We start from the raw sequence: 26,613 nt of genomic DNA on the forward strand, positions 1-26,613 counted from the left end.
TCTACAGGACCGCAAAAGGGAGAGACAAGCTACTGTACTACTATAGGAGACTATTATCCTCACAATTCTACAGTGGAATTAATTATAGGAATACTGATGGAAGCAGAGGTCAATCTGTCAGCAAGTTATAGTTAAGGTGCAGTAACTAGGCACGGCCACTACGCAGTGACTAGGCACGGCCACTACGCAGTGACTAGGCACGGCCACTACGCAGTGACTAGGCACGGCCACTACGCACGGCCACTACGCAGTGACTAGGCACGGCCACTACGCAGTGACTAGGCACGGCCACTACGCAGTGACTAGGCACCGCCACTACGCAGTGACTAGGCACCGCCACTACGCAGTGACTAGGCACCGCCACTACGCAGTGACTAGGCACCGCCACTACGCAGTGACTAGGCACCGCCACTACGCAGTGACTAGGCACCGCCACTACGCAGTGACTAGGCACCGCCACTACGCAGTGACTAGGCACCGCCACTACGCAGTGACTAGGCACGGCCACTACGCAGTGACTAGGCACGGCCACTACGCAGTAAACAGAGCAAACTGCTTCCAGTCAGAGTATAGATCTAGCCATGGCAGCCCTGCAGAGTGGCTGACTGTCAGCACCCCTGGTCAGTGCTGATGTCCCACTGACCAGCTACTGATGCCTTATCCCTACTGGTGTGTTTACACTGATTATCTGACAGATTGGATTTGAAAAGAGGAAATCTCAGTCCTTTATGACCTGTTTGTAGGCAGTTCCTGGCTTTGGCTTCAATAATCTGTCAGATAAATCTATCAGTGTAAACACACCCTAAAGGGCTGATCTGGAGGAGCAAGCGATCTTCAACCTGTCAGATCAGCATTTTGCATTGCTGTGCATTTTCCACTCGCTGTCGGCGCTATTACACGCTGACAGCGATTGTTTGGGGAGCCCATAGGAGATAGCGGAGGTCTGCTGCCACCGCTCCTATTACACAGAGCGACGGCCAGTGCGCTGTCGTTATTGTCTTTTTCAACATGTTGAAAGACAAAGATCAGACGATAATGTGCATGACAGCTAATGGTTGCATTTTAACACTAGCTATTACACCAAGCAATTATCGGCTAATAATCCCTTGCTGTAATACGGCCTTAAGGATAGACCATTAATCAATGTTGGACAGAAAACCCTTTTAAAGTAGTCATCCAGGGTTAGAAGAAAAAAAACACAGCTACTTTCCTGCAAAAACACCACCACCCCTGTCCTCAAGTTGTGTGTGGTATTACAGTTCAGCTCCATTTTCTTCAGTGGAACCTACCTGCAAAACCATCCCAAAGGGAATATATCAGCCCTATACCTTGCTCAGAGCTGCAGACAGAGGCAGATAGCTAATAGGAAGATAAAACAAATAATTCCTGAGTGATAATTAGCTGATGGTTCTTTGCAAAGTTATAAAATTATGTTTTTCTTCCAAGCCCAATTCATAGACACTGTGCTGAGCTGCAGTATGCATGCCTTCTCTCTTCCTGACATTCATGATTGATGTACAAAGGTCAGTGCTGAAAGCCAAGCCCTCTGGAATGAACACGCAGAGCAAGGAGGGATGGGGAACGGAGAAGGCATGCATACTGCAGCCTCAACTACTCCAGAGCTTAGAGGAAAAACATGATTTTACAACAGCCATCAGCTAATGGTGCGTTTACACAGACAGATTTATCTGACAGATTTTTGACGCAAAAGCCAGGAATGGATTTGAAAAGAGGAGAAATCTCAGTCTTTCCTTTATGACCTGGTCCCTGCTTATAGTCTGTTCCTGGCTTTGGCTTTAAAGATCTGTCAGATAAATCTTTCTGTGTAAATGCACCTGAGAGACAGGTATCATCTGTTTGATGGCATCAGCTATGTGCCCATGTCTGTCATACATATCATAGTAGTTAAGAAGTATTACAGCTGTATCGCAGGAGACAGCTGCAGTACCTGGAATATCTCCTACGCAGAGTATGGTCTATGCAGGTAGGAGCAAATATACACAATAAAGAAGTTGCAGTGATGGTGGTTTCTATGGCAACACAAGATAGTGATAATACTAGTTTTTCTTTTTAATGTATTAATACTTCTCAATACAGTGGTGCCTAGGATTACAAGCATAATTCGTTCCAGGACTGTCTTTGTAATCCAAATCTACTCTTACACCAAAGCAAATTTTCCCATAAGAAATCACTGATATGTAGACAATTGGTTTCACACCCCCAAAATAATGATTTTTATTCTAAATAAAAGTTTCTGTACAGTATAGCAATCAATATGTGGAGTATAATGTATAGTAAGTGCATAAACCTGAAGAAACAGCAGCAGTTTGTAGATATAGAATGGAGATCCCCATAATGCAGTAGCATAGTACAAGCTAGAATAGAGAAGCAGGGCTGCTGTCAGAGGTCTGTGTGGTCACATGACAGCAATGGGGGAGGGGGGGGGTGTTCAGCATGGACCAATTAGGAAGTGAGAATCACAGAGCTGCGCAGGAGGATAGAGACAGAAACTTTTTTTTTTTTACACATATAAATCATTATAAATATAAAAGTGTAGAAATGTACCTTAAATAATCGTCTTCCCCTCCCCCCCCCTCCTCCTGAGTTGGCAACTAAACGCAGAAAGAGATACATACATATAAAACTGTACAAATACCATTTCCCACACATATATAACCCTGAATGTACCTACATAAATAACCCCCTCAATTCAATTCTCCCCACCATTAGGGTATATTCACACGGACGGGCTCGCAGCGAGATTCTCGCTGCAAGCCCGGCAGTTCCCATACACTACATACTTGCTGCGGTCTAAACGACCGCAGCGAGTATGTAATTATACCGCCCTGAACCCCTTCTGCTCCCCCGCTGTGTATATACTTTACCTGTCCTCGCTGCACGGGTCCGGCGTCCTGCTTTCCCGCCCGGCCAATCAGTGGCAACACACTGATTGGCCGGACAGGAGAGCAAGACGCCGGACCCGTGCAGCGAGGACAGGTAAAGTATATACACAGCGGGGGAGCAGAAGGGGTTAAGGGCGGTATAATTACATACTCGCTGCGGTCGTTTAGACCGCAGCAAATATGTAGTGTATGGGAACTGCCAGGACCTGCCGGGCTCGCAGCGAGAATCTCGCTGCGAGCCCGCCCGTGTGAATATACCCTTAAACCACCTTTCATAATTCTTAACAAAACTAACCCAACCTTGAAAGGAAGGAGGGGAGGGTGCCATCCATTGTCTCACTATCATGAGTCTAGCAAAAAAGGTCCACCTAAGTATCTTCCTCTTCGGAATCTGTGTGCGCTATACAAATATATAAAAAAAAAAAAAAGCATATCAATTCTATACCATTGAGCTATTCTGTGCACATTATTCTGAAGAGACAGAAACTTTATATACAGCAGTGTGTAAAGCTGAGTGTGAGTGCAGGCACATTATAGCACCAGTGTGTATAGCTGAGTGTGAGTGCAGGCAGGGGAGAGAGGGGTTACAGCTATGAAGAGATTACCTCCACAGTCCTGTCCCCTGATGTAAGCCCCAGCCTGAAGTGGAGCTGCCATGTTTTGGATGGTGAGGGAAACTTCCTGGGTCAGAGTACAGGGCTGTAGACCACGCTATGCAGACCATGCCCCTCCTCTACTCCCGCTCCCACGCAGTACAGGGAGCTCTTAAACCAAAGCAGTGCTCTTAAACCAAGTTACAATTTTGAAAAACTTTGAGCTCTTCTAGCAAAACGCTCTTAATCCAAGTTACTCCTAAACTGAGGTACCACTGTATTTGGAATTGTAGAGATTACTGACCAGTGTAAGTTTTCTGGGAACAATCTACAATACTCACTTTCACCATGGTATTACCAGTCATGTGACTTTGCACTTGTGAGTTGGCAGACAGATTTGGAGGTCATGCCGGTAAGCCCATTCCTCACATCTAATCTCCGACATTATATTTCATCTAGAAATGCACAGACCAGGCTACAGATTGCTGAAGCTGCACACTGTACTAATATTCTTACAAACAATCTATAGATCTCTTCTTCACATTATTTCCTGGATGTTAATATATGGCCCAATTTATTGTTGAAAAGCTGCAAATGATTCCACTCCTTGTAATTCTGGCGCCAGCAGTATACAGCACAGGACCAGCGACTGGCTGTCATAGTGACATGGATATACGGGCACATCATCGCTGCAGTTCAACAATGCCGAACGCACGGTATTTTATCTGCATTGGGGGAAGTCTATCAATGAGTAGAATAACCTCTTTAAATGGGTTTTCCAAGGCTAAAATGTATGTTCTATCCAGAGGATAGAGGATAACTAATTGATTACTTGGGGCCTGACTGCTGGGACCCCTATTCACTAAGGAGCACAAGGGGCGCCCCATGTTATGATTGACAGGCGTCCCAGCACATCAGCTAATTACCCCTATCCTGTACATAGGTTATAAGCCCTTAAACATTCTCAGAAATTTGTGCTTTATTAGCTTTTCTGTGTCCTTCATTACTTTTCGGTACTAACCAGTGTATACCAGGAATAACCCACAAGACCTGCTGTTTTGGAGATGCTCTCACCCTGTCATCTATCATCACAGATCGCCCTTGTCAAAGTCACTTGGATCCTTGGGCTAGGTTGACACACAACAAAATTCTAGGCTATCCGGCCCATGTAAAAGGGCTGGTGATCTATGCCCTTTTGTTGTCCGATCAACCATATAAATAATCACTATTGGCCGCACAAATGATTCGTCTGTGCGGCCCTCCAGCATGATCGATTGAGCCCTATAAAAGCTCTGCAGACGAGTCATCAATGATGGCCTCTCAGTGCCTGTAAAAGGGCCCTTACTCTAGGAAGACTTACACTTTAACCCTCTACAATGCTTAAAGGGGTTGTCCAGCGAAAATGTTTTTCTTTCAAATCAACTGGTGTCAGTAAGTTATATAGATTTGTAATTTACTTCTATTAAAAAATCTCTTCCCATACTTATTAGCTGCTGTATGTCCTGCAGGAAATATTGTTTTATTTTCAGTCTGACACTGTGCTCTCTGCTGACATCTCTGGCCGAGACAGGAACTGTCCAGAGAAGGAGAAGTTTTCTATGGAGATTCATAGAAAACCAAGACAGAGTCAGCAGGGAGCAGTCAGACGGAAAATAAAACAATATTTCCTGCAGAACATAAAGCAGCTAATAAGTATGGGAAGACTTGAGTTTTTTTTTTATAGAAGTAAATTACAACCTAGCCCGCAGTCCTTCAACAATAAAGTATACATATAATGTACCCAATATGATTTCTGTTCTCTGGTCAGTGCCTGCTCCTGCCAGACAAGGACTGTCTGCACTCCGAGTAACCAGCTATAATGCTGACTGACATATAGTGTTACGTGTCTGTACCCATACATGAGGACTATCCAGAACCAGCCACACAATCTAATAACCAGCACAGGTCCTCTGCCTTATGCCCATGCCATGTGTGTGACACATATACTGTACCAGACTACTATACACCCACAGACTGAAATGGAAATAGTAACACTGCAATTATGTCAATGACACATACCCGACTGCCGCACACCTACATCTCCCAGGCAAACCTGTTCTTAGTATTACTGATGCCAGGATAAACAGGTACGGCATGGATTCCTGTCCTGACAAATGACCTCTACAGAGCAGGATGCCACTAGTGGCTGTTACCTGTGTACACCATCTCTATGCAGAACTGTGGCGTCACCTACCCTGCACTCCAGACGCATTCTCCTGCATGTTACCTGTGTACACCATCTCTATGCAGAACTGTGGCATCACCTACCCTGCACTCCAGCCGCATTCTCCTGCATGTTACCTGTGTACACCATCTCTATGCAGAACTGTGGCGTCACCTACCCTGCACTCCAGCCGCATTCTCCTGCATGTTACCTGTGTACACCATCTCTATGCAGAACTGTGGCATCACCTACCCTGCACTCCAGCCGCATTCTCCTGCATGTTACCTGTGTACACCATCTCTATGCAGAACTGTGGCGTCACCTACCCTGCACTCCAGCCGCATTCTCCTGCATGTTACCTGTGTACACAATCTCTATGCAGAACTGTGGCGTCACCTACCCTGCACTCCAGCCGCATTCTCCTGCATGTTACCTGTGTACACCATCTCTATGCAGAACTGTGGCGTCACCTACCCTGCACTCCAGCCGCATTCTCCTGCATGTTACCTGTGTATACAATCTCTATGCAGAACTGTGGCGTCACCTACCCTGCACTCCAGCGCATTCTCCTGCATGTTACCTGTGTACACCATCTCTATGCATCACCTAAACTGCACTCCAGCCGCATTCTCCTGCATGTAGTAGCTGCAGAATAACAACTCGCCATAGATAATAAAATGTATTTTGTAGGTTATCATCTACCTTGATCCAGCCTTTGCCACAGCATATGGTATATTCAGCTGCAGTTTAGCCTGGATAAGGTGGAAGGTTTTGTCATTGTACTGAAGACACTGATAAGACAACGTGTCTGCAGGAGATAACCAGAGACTTCAGTATACTTTACACTGACTGTAGTTAAAGGGGCATTCTAAGGTGAAGCATGTATCCCCCTAATGCTGCGTTTACACGGAATGATAAGCGATCGCTTAAGCCTATCTTGCACATAGGTTAAATCAGTGAACGACTGTTTACACGGAACGATCTGTGAATTTTTTGATCGTTCGCTGCGTTTACATGTACGATTATCGTTCAAATACGATCGTTATCGTGCAAATTCACACGATAATCGTTCCGTGTAAACGCAGCATAACCCAGTGCGTCTCAATTCAGACGGTTGCACACAATGTTCCTTTTATTCCCTCTTAGAATGTTATTCTAAGGCTGGGTTAACACTGCATTTTTTCTCCGTTTAACACAATTGATTTAAATACCTGAAAGGAAAAGAAATGTATACAATAATATATGCTGCTGTATGTTATATAGCAAAATCCATCTTTCATTGACTTATACTCTAAAAAAGTAAAATAAAATGGATTGCAACGAAAACTTTTTTTTTTGCTATATATAATGTGGTCGCTGATCCATTTTTGTGCCAGATTAGGGTGATCAGACCTGCAGTCAGACCAGGACCTACAGCCATAATACACTGAACTATGGCTGCATTGTGTTGTGAATGAGATTTCCAGAAATCTCTTTCACACGTTACAGATAAAATTCATCCACAATGTGGCCGATCAAACTCCATTGGGATCGTAGATATAAACAATCCCACCGCAACATGCCTTGTAAACTTCATAAGAGAAAAGGAGACTCTTTGGATCGGACAGTGGAATCCTATGGGCATTTTTTTACCTACATGCAGGAGTAGAGAAGTAAATAGCTGCGTCCTATTCTCGCTCCTCTGTGCCAAACCAAGAAGTAAGAGGGGACACAGCGGTGCCAACACAAATTCTCGGCAGCTCAGAATAAGCTTTTAAAGTGTACCAGGTAGCATTGGCGCTGCCATATCAGCGGAGATTTCCCCTCTAAGTGTACGGGCACACTAAGGAATTCTTGCAGATAACTTGCGGATTCTGCAGCTCATGCCTGTTTAATTTTCCATCCATCCCTTAGACTCCATTCTATGTTCATTCTCTGGGTGGACGGCAGAACGGCGGGACGAGTGACGGAATCCGCGGCAAGTTATCCGTCACAGTTCCGTGCAAATAGCTTAAATCCGGAACTTCAGGTCTCCACGGTTACAAACACGTAATGAAATTATAATACATGCGACCCCTGTTCTTATTCAATAGGGTACAGGCGCATTATGGTCTCATTGTGTTTGTATCCATGGAGAACTGAATTTCTGGATTAAAGGGAAACTATCGGCAGCTTTAGCTGTCAAGGTATGATGGGAATTGTAGTTTTGCAACAGCTGGAGGGCCAAACTTTCCCCATCCCTGCTGTAGAAAGAAAAAGATTTTCGCTGGATAACCCCTTTAAAGGGGTTATCCCACACAAAAAAACCAGGGTGTGTATAGTCCAACATTATGTATGAAACCAAATACTGTATATCATCCACAGCAATTGGGTAAAAAAAATCTGATTTCATACATTAATGTGAGTGGTGGCGCCCCCTGCTGTTCCTTATTCTACTGATTTCTGTGTTCACCTTCTGGTGTAACCTGTTTGGTTAGCGGCCTTTCATGTGCGTATGATTGGTTGTGTAGCCACCATACCAGCCATTCCCAGGGTATTGGGGGACTTGGAACTAATAGACTGCCACTGCTTGAGGGTCAATGATTACCATTATAGGGCCTAGCCATAAAGTGTCCACAGTGTCCTGATTTGTGTGTCATGAGTCCTAGTGGCTGCAGTCTGTGACAGATCACCAGTAGTCACACACATTCTCCTCATCAGGAAGTCAGAGAGGAGCAGCTGACCCTGGTAACCAATCAGAGCGTGTCTTACATTCTCTAGCCTGCATACGGAAGTGAGAGCTGGCTTCTGATTGGTTGTTATAGGCAACCGCAAAAAAAAACAAACTCTGCCTGTCCTGAGCTACTGCCGCTGTCACACACACAAGTGTACTCCCCAGTCCTGAGTAAGGAGCGAAGCCTGCTCCCCTCTCAGGACACGAGTCACAGAACTTCCGCTATCTCCGCAGACATGGGGACTTCTATAGTTACCTCATAAATCCTTACACAACACAGACACCATGTAACAGCAATATCTAGCGGGAAGCGAAAACCACTTCTCGCACTGACAACCAACCTGATGCTTTCCGGGATACTTTCGACGGGAGAAGCACAAGGCGGAGCAAACGAAACACACAGCGGCCTGATGGGAAACGTAGTTCCACTAAGGCGTTCTTACTCACTAGAAAACGTTCATTTTGACTACAACTCCCGAGTGACTTAGCGAATGCTTTGAACATCACATCTTTATTAAAACAACAGTGTGTTTCCTACATCAATTCTTTTTATGAAGAAAATAGACGCTTTAGCTTACTCTAGGATACGTAACACGAAAGGGTTTCCACGGCTGTGATTTCTAATACAAACTATAAACAGTAAATAGACCTCACGTCTGGGTTTTTTTTTTACGTAACCTTATGTTATAGGAATATAAAGGGAGATTTATGAAAGGGTGTAAATATACACCTGGTGTAAACTGACCACAGCAACCAATCACAGCTCAGCTTTCAGCTCCGGTAGAATAAAAGCTGAGCTGGGATTGGTTGCTGTGGGAAGTTTACACCAGGTGTATATTTACACCCTTTCATAAATCTCCCCCACAGTTTTTATTGCGAAAACAAATGAATGTGCACGTTGTCCTATTAACTAATAAAGTTATTCAATACAAGGGCGGAACCTGCGACTAGAGAGAGTGCGCATGCTCAGTAGGGGAGTCCGCCCTTAACCCTTAGGACGACGCCCTGAATGTTATAATTTCTGCTGCCTCGGTGACGCCGCCTCCTCCAGGAATAACCCCGCCCTCCGCTAACGTCGCCCGTTCGCTGCGTCATTGTGTCGGTGTCGCGCCTGTTTGCTCGGTGATAGGAGAAGGACGGGAATACGCACGTATATATTGTCTATTTACTGTCTGCATGCCGCTGCCGCGCTGTGTGCTGTATGAATGGGGCGGGCGGGTAGTGATGCGTTATCTGTGTAGTGTGAATGTGCACGCTTTATAGTCTCCTATCCCCCCGCATTGTCAGGCATAGGTGTGCCATGATGGCTGCGCTGTGTCGGGGCGGTGGGGGGTATTGTATATGGCTGGGCTGTATATAGGGTGTGTATATATATATATATATATATATATATATATATATATATATATATATATATATGGGTCCTATGCTGCAATCCCCGGCAATGATTGCACATGCTGAGCTGTAGAGAGGCCCCTGTACCTGGAGCAGCTGCCATGTTAGTCATCCCTATTGGCTGTATACTGGTACCAGCCTTGTGCTCCCTGTATCTATAGACTCCCTGTCTGTCATCCATTATGGCTTCCTCCGCTCCATGTAGATGGGTGGCTGCTGCTGCTGCTGCTGTTGTATTGAGGTGGAGACCAGCTGTCATTTATTAGAGGAGTCTTCCTCTGTTACATAGGGGCCCATGGGTGACACCTCCATACAACATAGAGATATATTAGATTGTCAAACTCAGGCTCTCCAGCTGTCGCAAACCTACACTTCCCATCATGCTTAGACCGCCAAAGCTTTAGCTGCTAAAGGCATGATGGGAATTGTAGTTTTGTAACATCTGGAGGGCCTGCGTTTGACATCTGGGTATTAGAATGGTTGAATGCTGTATGCTTTTATGTTGGTGGCCTGTCCTTAGACCAGCTGTTGCTGAACTACAACCCCCAATATGCTTAAACAGCCCTTAACTGAAAGGGAATGCTGGGAGATATAGTTTGACAACAGCTGGGGAGACAAAGGATGAAGACCTGCCTTAGGGTGCGTTTACAAAGAGAGATTTATCCGACAGAATTTGAAAGCCAAAGCCAGGAATGGATTTGAAAAGAGGAGAAATCCCAGTCTTATGTTTATGACCTGTTCCCTGTTTATAGTCTGTTCCTGGCTTTGGCTTTAAAGATCTGTCAGATAAATCTCTGTGTGAATGCACCATTAGACTATTATCAGATTGTTCTGCACTTGGATCAATGGGGTGAACTGCAGTACCAGGCACAGCCACTGTCCTTGGTATGGAGCTGTGTCTGGTAGGGTATGAAGCCTCTTTAGACAGCTGATTGACATGGTCTCCCAATGGTCTAATGGGAGAGGATAGGTCATCAATATAAAAGTACTTTCAGCTGTGCTTTGTGATATGAGTGGGTAGTAGAGATGAGCAAACCGGGGACAAGGTTATCGGCATTTGAATCCTTTTGTCTTCCCGTTCTATGGGGAAGGTGAAGACAGCCCGAGTCCCACATGAAAAACAAGAATACAGCCTATGACCCTGTTTTCCAGGTGGGACTCGGGCCGTCTCCACCTTCCCCACAGAACTTGAAGACAGCAGGATTCTAATGCCAATGGTTCTAGTTCATACCAAACTGGACATATCATCATCTTTAGTGGATAGATGATAAAGCCACAAATTCAGTCCTACCTGATATCTGGAGCCAGGAAGAAATGAATGATTTTAAAAGTTCTCCTAAACCCATCCCCCAGTGTGATTTTTGCCTTATGCTCTTTGTGCCACTGTCTGCATCTCTCATCAGAAAAATCAGCTGACGGACTTCCCTAATCATGTCCCACACAGTCTTCAGGCATGGAGAGATGCAGCAGCACACTGGGCGGGTGAAATGTCGAGGCAGCGGGTTTCCTATTCTGATCAATAGGACTCGTACACAAAACTTGCTGGACGTTATGCAATTGATCGTTCTTGTGGCCAGATTATGTTACGCCTGTCCGACCATGGGGATGGTGACCCAAACTGACAGCTGTCACTTTAGGCCATCAGCTCAGGACTGTGTTACGTGTCCCCATTATGCCCATGTGAAGCCTGCTTAGGTTTCATTGAGAAAGCCCTTGAATAGTGCGCTCTATGTTTGGCTATGATAAGGGCCATGTAGTTTGCTTAAGACTAGAATTGACAGACTGGGTTATTAATATCGCTTGCCTTACTACCTCTTTGATATAATATGTTAGCCGCTCCCTCCTTGTTGTATATATGTTGTAGTTACTGATATATGCTCCTACAATCTCAAACACCCACGTGTTATCTATATGCAGTGATTGGCAGCAACATGGCCGAAACTGGTGGACATCAATCTTCACACATTTCCTCCTCATCGGTTGGAGAGAAGGGCGGCAGCTGTGCAGGTACACTTCCCATCTATCTAATCATATATTATTCTGACTATTCTCTTTTATATGTATACACATGCATTGAGTTGGGTGAACACACCTTATGACTCAATGGTGAGGCTGTGAACTGATGGATTCCCAGAGTGTTACACATACAGAGATCTACTTTACTATGTTCTTTATGCTTTGTTCAGTACAGCACTATTCTTGCCCTCAAAAATACTAGCAGGGCCCCATTATAAGTCAGGATGTATCTGAAGACAGACTGATATATTATGAAAGAGATCTAGTCTTAATGATGATGTTCCCTTTCTACAGGATTGGGAATAACTAGTGAGGGTCTGACCACTGGGACACCACTGATAGAGAATTGGAGGTCACTTGTCCCCCAAGCCAAAGGAACATTTTTTAAGGGGCTACTAAACATTTTGCTGAATCCTAATATATTTTTTTGTTAAACTTCTACCATTAATGTGAATAATATAGGGTGATGCAGTAAAGCGCCCCACAATGGGATGCATTTTAGCCACTAACAACGTAAAAAGGGTTGCTTATGTGTCACGTGGCTGTAAACCTTGACAAGGTTCCGGCATTGACTCTCTGATGTGGAATTGGGAGATCAGTGGTTGGTCTCACTCAGCCTTCCCTATATGAGTGTATGCATATTGAGACAGTAGCAGATTCAGACCACCCACTATAGAATAAGCAGCCATCAGTATGCATTCAGTGTGACTTGTTCCCTTTACTATTATTCTTTAAAGAGCCTCAATTTTCTTTTACCAATCAGGAGCTGCCATCTTGCCTGAGTTGTTTTTAACAGCATTTAGTGACATGCCTTACAGCAACTATCATGGACATAGATTACAATAGACAGGACCTGTCCCCTTGAGATAATTGTGAAACATTACAAAACCTATTCTGTGATCTGTGAAGAAGTCATCCCACAGGGAGCTGCTATTATCTTCTCTATCTACTGGTGTCACTGTAATGCTGTACTGATCACTTTACAGCAACCTGCTCCCATCACCATAAACCGGAAACCTCAGCTTAGTTTAAGACTCGGCGGTGAGGGTGAAAATGCTAGATTTCTTGGTTACTTTTTTAACATACATAGTAAAATAAAATAAATAAAAAAAAATCCCCAAATGCTGAGTCTGGTAGGGCTGCTTGGAGCACTGCCCCCCCCCCCCCCACCGGGCCGGTACTTGTAATGATTATCAGTGGAGTGGGCTGAATCAGCGCTCCGGGGGATGGGGGGTTGGCGGCAGTGCTCTTACCAGACAAAGGATTACATTAAAACCGCATGGGAATGGTGCCGAGGATGATTTTATAAAGGATTAAAATATTTTTAACATAAATATAATTTTAAAGGGTTATCCAGGATGAGAGATATCACGGCTACTTTCAAGCGAATACAGCACCACACCTATCCTAAGGTTATGTGTGGTATTAACAGTTCGGCTCCATTACCTTTAATGGAACTGAGCTGCCAAACCACCACCCACGCTAAGGACAAGAGTGGTACTTGTTTTTGGAAGAAAGTGGGCATTTCATCAATGCTGGATAACCCCCTTTAAACAGTAGTTCATTTGAGATGACACATTCCCTTTAATATGAGGAGACCCCTTGTACTGTTCAGAGACCTTGTGCTTCCACTGTATTTAATTGGGAAACCCACAATGAGAGGTCCAGAGATGAGAAGTCCCCTCCTCAGTTTACAGAATAGCAGGTAGTCTCTGGCATACTGTAGCAGAATGGCCCAGCTATGTCTATTTTACAGTGACAGCTTCTTTTTATAGGAGATTAGGAGAACCACGCTGCTCATCTGGTCCTGCAGCTCAGTCTGGTTTAGTAGGGAGAGCAGCAACGCTAAGCACAGCCCATGGTTAATCTGAGAAACCACGTAACGGTTCATTCCTCAGGTGCCCGTTTATTGCTACGTTCCAACAAATAACGGCCATCATTAAAGGAGAGGTCCTGCGGATTATAAAAGCCAGCGGGGGGAAACAGATTACGGACTTGCCTCTCCCTGTGGCTTTGGTGAGCAGCAGGACCTCTGAGTTGTGATGAGCAGCGTTCTTCCCCAGCTGCTGACTGGCTGAGAGGTCAGTCCACCAGCTGGGTTGTGACGTACCAGCTCCCAAGATCCCAGAGCCTGGTGGGGGTCCCACTGCTCACTGTGGGCACAGGGAGAGGTAAGGTAGTACATGTAATCGATCTCCCCCTTGTTGGATTTTAGAATCCACCGGATTTCTCCTTTAAAGGGAACCTGTCACCCTGGGTAGCCCCCCACACACACCTACACCTGGACAAGCTCCCGCATACATACACGCTCCTGTGTGTGGCAGAGATCTGGCCGTGGGAACATAGCCTCTATCAGTAGAAGAAGAGATCCCAGTTTTCTTCTGAACACACAGAAGACGCCAGTGAAATAACAGATCTCAATGTTTTTTGTTTTTTATTACAATAACGTCGATCTTATGTGTTACATAAAACTAGCTGTACCATTTTACAGACTGCTGCACATAGGGATTGTCTCTGATTTTGTGTATGTCTTGTATCTTTCCATTATTCCCAATTTGGCAAATATATGAGGATAACTATTTGCAGACATAAAGAATATGCAGTATGCATCACAGTCAGCATTCTCTTTGTCATATTTAGTAAAATTAGATAAATCTTGTTGTTTTTCTGTGCCTTCTTTTTGGGGTGGGGGGGTTAAGTAGGTGTAACTAGATCTAAGACATTTACCAGCCCTTGGTGATGCTTGAATTCTGGTAAGGAAAGGCTTTGATCTTTTACCATTGCTGGTGAAGTGGAAGCTGCTTAGTTATATGGTTTTAGGTGGGCTGCACAGGAAGCCCCAGTGAATATTCATAGGAGCAGGATTATAAAAAATACACACTGACTTATAGTGGGGTCCATTGGTTTGGATGCAGTGACCATCATTACAACAGGAAGAGTATAGTCACATGCCGTACCACTGGAAGATCAAACACAATGCAATCTGATCCATAGTAAATGTAAGCACTAGTGATGCACGATGCACCGAAATATCGATACTACTATCGATATTTCGGTCAGAAAAACTGTTCGATACCAGGATTTCCTGGTATCGATACTTCATGTTAATCTGCATAATAGTGCAGATTAACATGAAGTATGGTGCAGAGAACACGGCCGGCAGCTACCTGAGCGCCGGCCGTGTTCTCTGTGTGCCGCCCCCTGCCCCCTGGTGTCCCCTCCTCCGCCCGCGAGCTCTCCGCTCCCGGCGGCGCCAAATTTAAATAGCCGGCACACAGCGATCGCTAGTGCCGGCTATTTGCAGGGGTCCTCAACTGGCGGACCGCGGTCCGAACCCGGACCGCGGAGGCCAGCTGTCCGGACCCCTGGTCAGACCTCCTAACCGCCCCGGATCCGGTCTGTCCCGGAGCGGTTAGGAGGTCCCGCTCCCCACCGCACTGCCTCCCGCCCCATAGGCGGACTGTCCTTAGATGTCAGTACGCCTGTGGGGCTGGGGGCAGTGTCGGTCCGGCCCCCGGCTGATACGCGCTCTGTAGGGATGTCCCGGGGATTCCCCAGCAGAGCGCGCACCACAGACCTCAGTGTACGCTGCCGGCCTGTCCTTCCCGGAAGTGCAGGCCGGCGGCGTACGCTGAGGTCACTGATGCGCGCTCTGCTGGGGAATCCCCGGGACATCCCTACAGAGCGCGTATCAGCCGGGGGCCGGACCGACGGGAAGAGACGAAGACAGCCGCAGCGGGGAACGAGGTGCTAGGTGAGTTGTTTTTGTTATTTTTTTTTTTCTGTCTGGGGGGCATCTACAAGGGGAGAGCGCACAGGTGGACTATATACTACAGGGGGGACCTCACAGGGGGCTATATACTACTGAGGGGGCTATATACTACTGGGGGGAGCGCACAGGGGGCTATATACTACAGGGGGGACCTCACAGGGGGCTATATACTACTGAGGGGGCTATATACTACTGGGGGGAGCGCACAGGGGGTTATATACTACAGGGGGGACCTCACAGGGGCTATATACTACAGGGGGAAAGCACAAGGGGGGCTATATACTACTGGGGGGAGAGCACAGGGGCGCTATATACTACTGGGGGGAGCTCACAGCGGGCTATATACTACAGGGGGACAGCGCATGGGGGGGCTATATACTACAGGGGGAGCTCACAGGGGGCTATATACTACAGGGGGGAGCTCACAGGGGGGCTATATACTACTTGGGGGGAGCTCACGGGGGCTATATACTACTGGGGGGAGCTCACAGGGGGCTATATACTACAGGGGGAGAGCACAGGGGGGCTATATACTACTGGGGGGAGCTCACAGGGGGCTATATACTACTGGGGGACAGCGCACAGGGGGCTATATACTACAGGGGGAGAGCGTACAGGGGGTCTATATACTACTGGGGGGAGCTCACAGGGGGCTATATTCTACAGGGGGAGAGCGCACGGGGAGGCTATATACTACTGGGGGGAGCTCACAGGGGGCTATATACTACAGGGGGAGAGCGCACAGGGGGGCTATATACTACTGGGGGAGCAACAGGGGGCTATATACTACTGAAGGAGAGCGCACAGGGGGGGCTATACACTACTGGGGGAGCAACAGGGGGGCTATATACTACCAGGGCAGTCACCCCCTTTGTACCTAATATCAAAGGCCTGGTGAGAGAGAAAAAAATGCCAATTTTCCCGCTAATAAGCAACAATTCTGTATATAAATAGTTGAACGTTTGTGACAAAGTAACAAAACACGTTTCCTACTGATGTTCAGCTCGGACCTTCACCTGACAATATACCCCGGTAAGTGGACCTTCACTAAAAGTTGTTGAGTACCCCTGCCCTAAAGGGTAGATGCCGCTGTCATAACCGACAGCGGCATTTAACCCCTGCAGAGCCGCTCTATATGCAGCACGAGTCTGCTGCATATGAATCGGCCCCTCACTGCTAATGACTGCGGCCCGCAATCCCGCGGGCGGCAGTCATTCAACCATTCCAAATACGGGACTCGCCGGTGCTGCGGCAGCGGTCCCTTACACCAGCCAGTTCCCCAACCTCCGGGTCCACAATCCTGTCGCCGCCTCTCCATTCCCGCGGGGCCCACCGATACAGTGGCACAACAACTCCCAGAATACCTTCTTGTGGGGAGTTGTTGTTCACAAGGAGGCATGCTGGGAGTTGTTGTGCCAGGAGGCTGCTAATGCATTACAACTCCCAGCAGCATACCTCCTTATGCACTACATCCCTCAGCATACCTCTTTGTGCACAAGGAGGCATGCAGGGAGTTGTAGTGCACAAGAATGTATGCTGCACAGAGTTGTGTCAGGAGCTGCACAACTGTAATTCCCAGCATACCTCCTTGTGCACTACAACTCCCAGCATACCTTCTTGTGGGGAGTTGCAAAGCACAAGGAATTATGCTGGAAGTTGTTGTTCACCAGGAGTTATGCTGGGAGGTGTAGTGCACAAGGAGGTATGCTGGGAGTTGCAGTTGCGCGGCAGCAGCCTTTCAAAACATCACAGCATACCTTCTTATGCACTACAACTCCTAGCATACCTCCCTGTGCACTACAACTCCCCACAAGAAGGTATTCTGGGAGTTGTTGTGCACAGGGAGGTATGCTTGAGGTTAGAGGGGAATAAAAAATGTAAAAAAAAAGTGTTTTAAAATAAAACAAAAAATAAAGGTTCTAATAATCCCCCCTTTTCCCTTTTTTTCAAAAAAAAGTAAAAAAAAAAATAAAAAAAAAGAACATACATGTATCCATTACATGTGAATTGTCCGAACTATAAAATCAAGAAGTCACATAAATAAAAATGTTGTGCATGGGGGGAACATATCTGTAGTCAGGGAAAAGGGAAATTATATTTGTATTTTTACGTGTTTTTTTTTCTCAAACTTTTTATTTAGTATCGAATTGGTATTGAGTATCGAAATCCGAAAGCTGGTATCGGTATCGAACTCAAAATTTTGGTATCGTGACATCCCTAGTAAGCACAGCCGTGAGGGTTCATACTGAGGAATTCTCGCGGATAATATCCGCGGAATTCCATCGGCTGTCCGCGTGCACGGCCGCGCACCTTTCTGCCGGCTCCATAGACACCATTCTATGGGCCGGCTTATTCCGCTATCCGCCAAAAGCGGATAGCGGAATACGCCGGCCCATAGAATGGTGTCTATGGAGCCGGCGGAAAGGCGCGCGGCCGTGCGTGTGGACAGCCGACGGAATTCCGCGGAGTTTATCCGTGAGAATTCCGTAGTGTGAACCCACTTGGCGGATCTGCAGCGAGTCCCCTCACTGCGTATTTGCAGCGAGATTCGCTGCAGATCACAGCCCTATACTTCCAATGGCATACAAACACGCAGCAGGGATGTACATCCCTGCTGCGAGTTTGTCTTCAGCCCACCCAATTAACCCCCCCCCCCCCCCCCCCGGCCGCCGGAGCTGATACTTCACTTGATCCCGGCTCTGGCTTGCTTCGGTAGTTCCCGGTGTCTTCAGCAAGCCGGAGCGGGGACCAGGTGAAGTATATGCTCCAGCCAGCCACCCGCCCGCAGCCCCTTCAATACCTCCCGCAGCCCTGGCCGCCCGGCCGGGGCTGCTGGAGGTGTTAAAGGAGCTGTGGGCGGGTGGCTGGCCGGAGCATATACTTCACCTGGTCCCTGCTCCAGGAACCGCTGAAGCAAGCCGGAGCCGGGATCAGGTGAAGTATCAGCTCCGGCGGCCAGGGGGGTTAATGGGGTGGTCTGCAGACATACTCGCAGCATGGATGAACATCCCTGCTGCGTGTTTGTCTGCCATTAAAAGTATAGGGCCGAGATCTAGAGCCAGGGGACTCGCTGCAGACCCGCCAAGTGGGTTTGTAGCCTAATACAGAACCAATTATTGCACTAAAGATGCGATAATTGGGCTGTCTGAATGATCATGTAGAATACCTGGAATAAAGTATCAGTGCTGGAGATCTCTGGTTAGGAGGAGAATGTGAGGATATTTTTGGAAGGTAGATTTTCTGTCTGACACAGATGTGTCATACATAAGCACTATACTTGCTGCTTTACAACCTCCACCCACATGTTGTTCATGTTATTATGTTAGTGATTGAATCAGAATTTTATTGCTTTACTGTGTTTTCTATATATCAGTTCATTGTAAAGAAAAGTCACAAGGTTACAATTGTCTGACCTAGGGTTAAAGTGTAAAGAAATGAGGATCCAATGTGACAGAGTCCTCTTAAGGCTCAGTTTACACTGAGCAAAAATGGTGGCCAGCCTCCCCGTCATTATGACAGTCTATGGGAGGCTCGCGTGCCTCCTCCTATAAACTGTCTGTATGACAGGGAGGCTGGCGAGATTCTCTGCCGTGTAATTCCACCAGTTTTGCTCCGGAGCCTTATGGAGTAATTCACTTACTTCATAGGCCATGTATAGTTACTTTGAAATAGCAAATGTCACTTTATTTCCTCCTGAGATCATTCTGTAAATAAAATGAGTTCAGTATTGGTAGATAATAGGCAGATATTATGATCCCTTGTTACAGATATGGTGCAGACCGCTAGCCCCAGCATCCCTTCTATGTATTCATGCTGCTGTCCATATGCCAGGACAATGGATGGGTTGATATTTGCAGCAGTTGCAGTATTTATTTGCCAGAAACCGCCTATAGGTTATCTTACAATATGTCTTATGTATGATTTGTGTTATCTGCCAAATTCTAAGTAGATGGTATATCTTTGCCTGTGTACCCAGCTGTTGCTAGGCAAAGTATGTTCCCCTTAGGGTATTGATAGCGAAGCTGAACATATGTCACTTGTATAGGCTTATATTGTCTTCTTATAGGGGTATGTAATTTGTTGGAATTTAGCATATCTAAACCTTTTGTTCTGAAAGGAGGTAAGCCGCTGCCAAAGGAGTCTGACAGCGGCTTGCTTCCACATCCCATTCAGAACACCTGCTCACTCAACAAGCTTGCATATGGGTTGGGTCAGGAGAGAGTGCTGGTGGCTAAACGTCTGTCTAATGCATGGGTCTCCAAACTGCAGCCCTCCAGCTGTTGCAAAACCACAACTCCCATCATGCCTGGACAGCTAAAGCTTTGAAATTGGCTGTCCAGGCATCATGGGAAAAGTAGTTTAGCAACAGCTGGAGGGGCCGCAGTTTGGAGACCCATGGTCTAATGTGTATGGTCAGCCTTGGGTATAAGTTGTATTCTTCATGGTGTTGGATGCTGCACTGTTACCTTATTACAGTGAAGTTTCGGTCACATACATTTTTGAAAAAAAACAACAAAAAAACAATGTGTAGACCATCTTAAAATAGTCGGCATCTTACTGGTGGGACTGGAAAGGAAGCTTCAAGAGATCTTCAATATGGGGGTTGCAATGCTGTATTTTGGGACTGCTCAGTTGCTGTATACTTTTAGGGGGACACATGATATGTAAGACAGTATTATTGGGGATGCTTTCCTGCTGTTTCCTCAGAACTTGTTGCTTTTTAGCTGATCTGTGACTCGCTGTACAAGAGGTCTGGGGTAGTCAGGGACACACTCCCTGTCTCATCATTGGTGCCGACTGCTGTAGCCCCCACCCCCCACAGCTCTGACTTCTGATGTATAACACCAGTCTATTACAGGCTATCACAGTAAGAAGTTAGTGCATAGACAGTGGATTTCCACGATTATTAAGTAATGGGCCACTAGTGACAAAAACAGGTAACTGCTGCATATATAGTCTAGTAAGGTCGACCTTAGGGTTTGCTTTAACTGAAAGCGGCTAATTCAGTACAAAATGTATAATTTTTGCACAAAACTAATTTGGATCACACCTGTCCTTAGGTTTTCTGTGATATTATAGGCCCTCTCCATTCACTTCAATGGCACAAAGCTAAGGCTGGGTTCACAATACGTTTTTGCAATCCGTTTTTTGCAAAAAAAAACGGATGAAAAAAACACATGCGTGTGTGCTTCAGTTTTTTTTTTTTTTTTTTTTAACGGACACAAAAATGAGGTCGACTACGTTTTTGTGTATGTTAAAAAAAAGTATCCGTTTAGATCCTTTTTTTTTTTTTTTTTATAATAGAATTCAATGGAAAAACGGATCAAAACTGATATACACACGCATCCGTTTTTTTCCATCCGTTTTTTGGAAGAACGTAATGTGAACCCAGCCTTAATCTCTACACAACCTGGAGGTAAGAGTAGCGCTGTTTCTGGAAGAAAGCAGCTGTGTTTCTCAAATCCCGGATAACGCTTTGGGAACCTCTGCTAGAAAAGATGTTGCAAACTGCTAACACGGCTACAAATATCATTATCTATTGTTTAAAAATCAATTTTTTATGTTAAACATGTATTTTTTTTCTATTTTACTATCTGTGTTATAAATTGATGCTGAAATCTTGTTGCCTTCATTGTGGCCACTAGGCTTGAAAATAAGCTGAGACTTCCTGTTGTGTACAGATCACCCCCCAGCACTGCCCTTATTATCACAGGTAGGAGTATAGGTGACACATATATATTTACCCAAGAGCTGCTGATTATAACTCCGCTCACCTTTACTGTGGAGTGAGCCTACAGAGCATGCTCCCAAACGTGTCCCATTAAAACAATAGGTCTAGATATGTTCATTGTGTCTATGAGGCTGGCTGTAAGGCATGTCCCTAAATGCTGTTAAAACTACATAGGTAAGATGGAAGCCCCCATGATATTGTACTACAAATAAAATAATTACAATCGGATAATAGAAATAAGAAAAAAAACCACATTGCAGTATCTGAGTCATCCGTAAAAGACACGAAAAGACCTTCTGTTTAACATGGAGAAAGGAAACCTATAAAGTCAGGAATGGGGAACAAAGGAAAGAAACATTGAGAGGGATTACATAATGGATTTACATTTACAAGACTTCACCTAGATTTAAATTCAGATGGAAGGGCTTAAGCAGTTACAGGGAAAATTTCCTATACTTCACAGTTAAAAGCTTTGTGGGGTCAATAAGCCTAATCTGGCTGCATGAAGAACAAGTAAATGTATTGATGTCCAATGTTTGTCAGGCAAGGGCTCCGTGGTGATTTGGTCGCTTGCAGGCTACAGTAAAATCAGACAAATGTGAAGCAATTGTTACACAGCTGTTTCTCCTACAGGGAGTCATTGATGGGGTGTAACTCACATGTAACATAGTACGTGGCTTTGGATCTCTAATCTCGAAAACTAGCATAAGAAATGTTCCCTATCATGTGCATTAGAGATGAAGGAACCTTGCGCATGCTCTAGTTCGTCTGAGCGTCCGGCGTTAGACTCCTGGTGTGGAGAAGTTGGATGCGGCCCTACGACAACCAGGAAAACAAGTTTGCTCATCTATAAAATGCATGTAAAAATGACATAACAGAGTATCTTGTTTTTTACACATACAAAAAAAAGGCTATGATACAAAATATTGCATGAAATTTATTGGCATGATTTAAAATCTACAACAGTAATTACATATAGTGCAAGGAAAATCCAGTAGAAAAAAGCAACTCATTGCCACAGTACTTAGAAAATCATATTAGTGTACATCCATAATGGTAAGCATGAAGATCACTGTTAACACCTATGTAGCATCCCCACATAGCCTCCCAGGCTTCCTAGGCATAAATATACCCAACCTATAATAGGTTATCAGCCTGAATCAAGACACGTGCTTACCCATGGCAATGATGTCGCAAACCCCTATATACGTTTCGCGTACTTCCGCTTTCTCAAGGGGCGTCCTTGACTTTTGTAGAAGTCACATGCCAAAACCTAAATTACTCTAGGTCCCAAAAAGATCAGAATTTTTGGCTACATTACATACATATACATATTTATATACATATATCTTAACATAGCCTGAAGGACATCTGATTGGCCCAGTAATGTAATGTAAAGGTAATGTAGCTATGTCCACAGCAACTTGCATACTAAAGCCTAGGGGTACCATGTGAGCACAGGCCCTCCCCCTTGTTGGTTTTTCCAAGGGCCCTGTTATACAGGGTGATTATCGACTGAACAGATTGTATTATAGGGCCAGCTATCTGTCAGATGGTCACAATTGGCAGAAGACTTGACAGACTCCCATCTTTCCAGGTAATAGGGGGAAGGGGGGGTTGTATCTGACAAATGATGGAAGCAAAGAGCCACATAATCCAGCAGTTTTATCCTTTGTAGAATCGCTCACATATCGCTTCTCAGCCTTTTGGCTGAGATAAAGTGTAGTATCTTTAATCAGTTTAATATCTGATACATCACCTGTCTGGGGACCATTTATTAAATGGATTAGAACATGGAGATGGAAAAAGAGCTTGCTCTGTCCTCTCCAGGCATTGACCTGGAGTTGCTGTGCTTTCAGGTTCAGTGCAAAAAAAAAAAATCTCCTCTATGTATTCGGTTTCATATACCTGATAGGTAACCCTTGGTGGCAATAATGTGCAGTATTACAGTAGGATCTGTTGCATATTGATTTATGATGATGCTTGGAGCCCTGGCCTTTACATGTTTGCCCTGTATAGGGTGTATGGCCTTGTTCAACAATACCATAAAAAATACTATCATTTTTCCATTTCTCTTTGTTGTCTGACACCTTTTAAGTGTTGAATGTGCTTTGTGATGTTGTGAATATTTTGGCTTGTTGTTATATTTTCTTCTATTAGTTATTAACTTGTGCTGCTCCCTCACTTCCCTTCTTTCTGGCATGGATATACTTGTATTACAAAGCATGCTTTTGTTTCCATTATCATCTAAAATCTAATGAGCTGTAATCTCAATGTGACTATATGGCGTGTATACAGCAGTTACAATAAGAGCTGCCAGGGCTAATCCATTATTCTTGCACCAAAGCAAAAATTTTTGCAGAAATGATCAAGTACTTGTACATACAGTGCAATCGCTTTTTATTTTTAATGATCCGCTGGATGTTTTCTGTAAAATAAAGTAATTATATGAAAGTTAGCTAAATGTAATAACCCTGTGATACCTCTGCTTCAACACAGAAGTGAAGTACCAGTGCAGTATAGAAGGATAGGCTGTACCCCTATGAAATAATGGGGGTGAACATCCCAGTGTTCTCAAGAGCTAGATAGTGACATTGTATCCTCATAGTAAAGGGAGTTTGGTCATTGTGCTCACAAATACATCAGCCTCCTTCCTTCCTTTGCAGCTCGTTCTCAGTTTCTTCTTTTTTTTTTTTCCCCTTTTACTTTTGCATCATACTCTTCCGTGTCTTTACAAACCTTTTCTTCCCCTGCCAATTTAAAGTGTCACTGTTATAATTTTTAAAATCTAAATCAACAGTTCAATAGTAGATGTGAAATGAAGCGAGTTTGCAGTACACATTCATTAATTTTGTTGTTATGTTGGAAAAAAACAAAGCTGAACTTACCAGAAATCCAGGCCTAGTCTCCTGAAGGCAGATTTTCTGACTTGTGCTGGTTGAAAAAAAACAGACTAAGGGTCAGTTCACACGTACAGACTCGCAGCGTAAATCTCGCTGCGAGTCTGTCAGGCCCTGGCAGTTCACTGTCACTACATACTCGCAGCTGTCTGAACGACTGCTGCGTGTATGTAATTATGCCAGCCCGTTAACCCCTTCTGCTGCCGCCCGGCTCCCGCTCTGTATACACTACCTCTTCTCGCTGCACTGGGTCCTGGCGTACTGCTCTCCCGCCCGGCCAATCAGTGTGTTGCCTAGCCACTAATTGGACGGGTGGGAGAGCAGTACGCTGGGACCCCATGCAGCGAGGAGAGGTAATATATACAGAGTGGGAGCCGGGTGGCAGCAGAAGGGATTAAGGGGCCGGCATAATTACATACACGCAGCGGTCGTTCAGACAGCTGCGAGTATGTAGTGACAGTGAACTGCCAGGGCCTGACAGACTTGCATGAGACTCACGCTGCAAGTCTGTACAATGGGGTTTTCCTACAAGCCTCACGTCTCACCCGTCTACAGGATAGATCAGTGATCCCAAATCTGTTGCTTTCCAGCCATTGTAAAGCTACAATTCCCAGCATGCCTTGACAGACGTGAACTGTTAAGGATTGTACTTTATGTATTTATTATATGGAAAGCTGACATTTGGGCATCACTGGTAACAATGATAGGTGTCTGATTGCTGTGGGCCCCGCTGCTTGGTTGCCACTGGTTGTTAAAGTTGGGGTTTTGTTTCTTCCATTTTAAATGGAGATGAATAATTGGAAATGCCCAATTGCCACTTCATTCAGCTGTTTGGATCTGACAGAGTTGTTTAGAGCAGCAGTATGCATGCCCAGCTGCCATTTCATCTGAACAGGGGACACAGAACTTCTGTTTTTTTTGTGATTGGTGTCCTCTCCAGTTATCAGACACTTGTCACACATGTATTTTTCCTGTCATCAATACAACAGAGAAATGACAGAACAGATATAACTAAGCTGGACAAGTAGTGGCTGTTGGCCAAACTTGTATGCCGTATCTGGGTAGGGTATATTCTTCTGGCAATGCTTACCCTGGGGTAGGGTATAAAATGTTTTAGATCTTGGCTTCTGTTGATGGGAGTTTGCAGGGCATTTGGGTTCAAGTACATAGACATCACAATGTTATCAGCTAACTTAAGAAATTTAGGCTGGTAAATTAACCTAATATTTAGTGGGATATGTAACATTGCAGATCATTTCATATACATGATTCAGGATTTCTGATAGTTATTCTGATAACAGAATAATAGTCGCAGCAGTGTACTCTGCATTTTAGCATGAGGAAAGTATTTTCTGTTTTCTAGCCATCTGAAATGTCTATCACTGAATTCCAATCCTAAAATGGTTCGGGTTGTTGTCATTCCCTAAGGCCTTGTCTGTGCCAGGGCCATCTGTATAAAGCCCTATGTATGTGCATGCTCTGGCACGCTCTTTGAAGGCTATGGACACCTTTATTATTTTGAACAGATGCTACCTTGAGTAAGAAAGGTTGCATTATGTGTTATTCTTCAATCCTTACTCTTTAAATGTTTAGACAGTTTCAAAAAGGCGTGAGGGATCTACGGTCATATAGCCCGACCGCTTGATTGGTTGTACCTTGTAAAGGCACTGCAAACGAGTGCTGATCTCACAGACCGCCACTTGTTTGCGTCCTTGCATGGCTTGGTATGGGGCTGTGTAAAATGGCCTTTATGCTGAGATGTGATTACCTCTCACTGTTTGCTGTTTCATGTAAGTCAAATGCAGCAGAACAGTCAGCTATATGAAGGAGTTAGGCCGTATCACACAGCCAGATATTGAGGAAGAAGCGAGTGCCGACCTGTCAGATCAGCGATTGCCTCCTCCTCATTCCTTGCTCACTGCCTGTGCTATTACACGCACAGACACAAAGAGAGGGTGGGGGGCATATAGCTTTTATTTTTTCTCGCTGTACCTGCCACTCACAGCAGGTTCGGCCATCAGTATAAGGTGTATAGGGCTCTTCAAACTGATGATAATGTTGTTGAAGATTGGGGCCAGTCGTGATAGAAAATCACTGCCTGATCCCTCTGTTCTCGGACAGATAAGCTACATTCAGACCTCTCCAGCTGAGGCTTAACCCACCATGTAGAATACAGGAAAGCTTGGCCTTGCCGAATGTTCCTGTCTATAGGGGGGGGCGGTAGAGATCACTAACCAACGGGTGATCATTCGTCCGTCGGTTATTAAAGGTGTATAGCCACCTTTAGGCTATCGGAGACCTTACTGCTTGGAAACTTGGTATTGCCCAGATTGCACTTACCAATAGAATAAAATGAACATAATTTATGCCACATATTGAGTTATGCAAAAACAATGGTGAAATTGCTA

At 45.2% G+C, this 26,613-nt stretch overlaps 2 protein-coding genes and 1 non-coding gene across 6 annotated transcripts in view; 2 read left to right on the plus strand and 1 right to left on the minus strand.

Annotated features, from left to right (window-relative positions):
• Window positions 1–8,837, minus strand: part of ATL3 (atlastin GTPase 3) — a 32,911-nt gene extending 24,074 nt beyond the window's left edge. The window contains exon 1 of one of the 3 annotated variants that reach the window (XM_069965590.1): window positions 8,733–8,837. Coding sequence is in view for 2 of the 3 variants with exons in the window: in XM_069965589.1 (XP_069821690.1) it covers window positions 8,266–8,317 (52 nt within the window). In the remaining variant the exon portion in view is untranslated. Of the gene's footprint in view, window positions 1–3,203; window positions 3,285–8,265; window positions 8,363–8,732 lie in introns of those variants that run through there. The other 2 variants (XM_069965589.1, XM_069965588.1) reach the window with 2 other exon arrangements.
• A 525-nt stretch (window positions 8,838–9,362) lies between these two features.
• Window positions 9,363–26,613, plus strand: part of RTN3 (reticulon 3) — a 34,943-nt gene continuing 17,692 nt past the window's right edge. The window contains exons 1-2 of one of the 2 annotated variants that reach the window (XM_069965591.1): window positions 9,363–9,541; window positions 11,704–11,793. In XM_069965591.1, the coding sequence (XP_069821692.1) occupies window positions 11,718–11,793 (76 nt within the window). In that variant the 5' untranslated portion in view covers window positions 9,363–9,541; window positions 11,704–11,717. The remainder of the gene's footprint in view (window positions 9,542–11,703; window positions 11,794–26,613) is intronic. The other variant, XM_069965592.1, reaches the window with a different exon arrangement.
• LOC138790151 (U2 spliceosomal RNA) lies at window positions 22,996–23,180 on the plus strand. The gene has a single exon (XR_011362859.1). It is a non-coding gene; the product is annotated as a U2 spliceosomal RNA (small nuclear RNA).

The sequence above is a fragment of the Dendropsophus ebraccatus genome, chromosome 4 (genome assembly GCF_027789765.1).
Source record: "Dendropsophus ebraccatus isolate aDenEbr1 chromosome 4, aDenEbr1.pat, whole genome shotgun sequence".
Taxonomy (NCBI): Eukaryota; Metazoa; Chordata; class Amphibia; order Anura; family Hylidae; genus Dendropsophus; species Dendropsophus ebraccatus.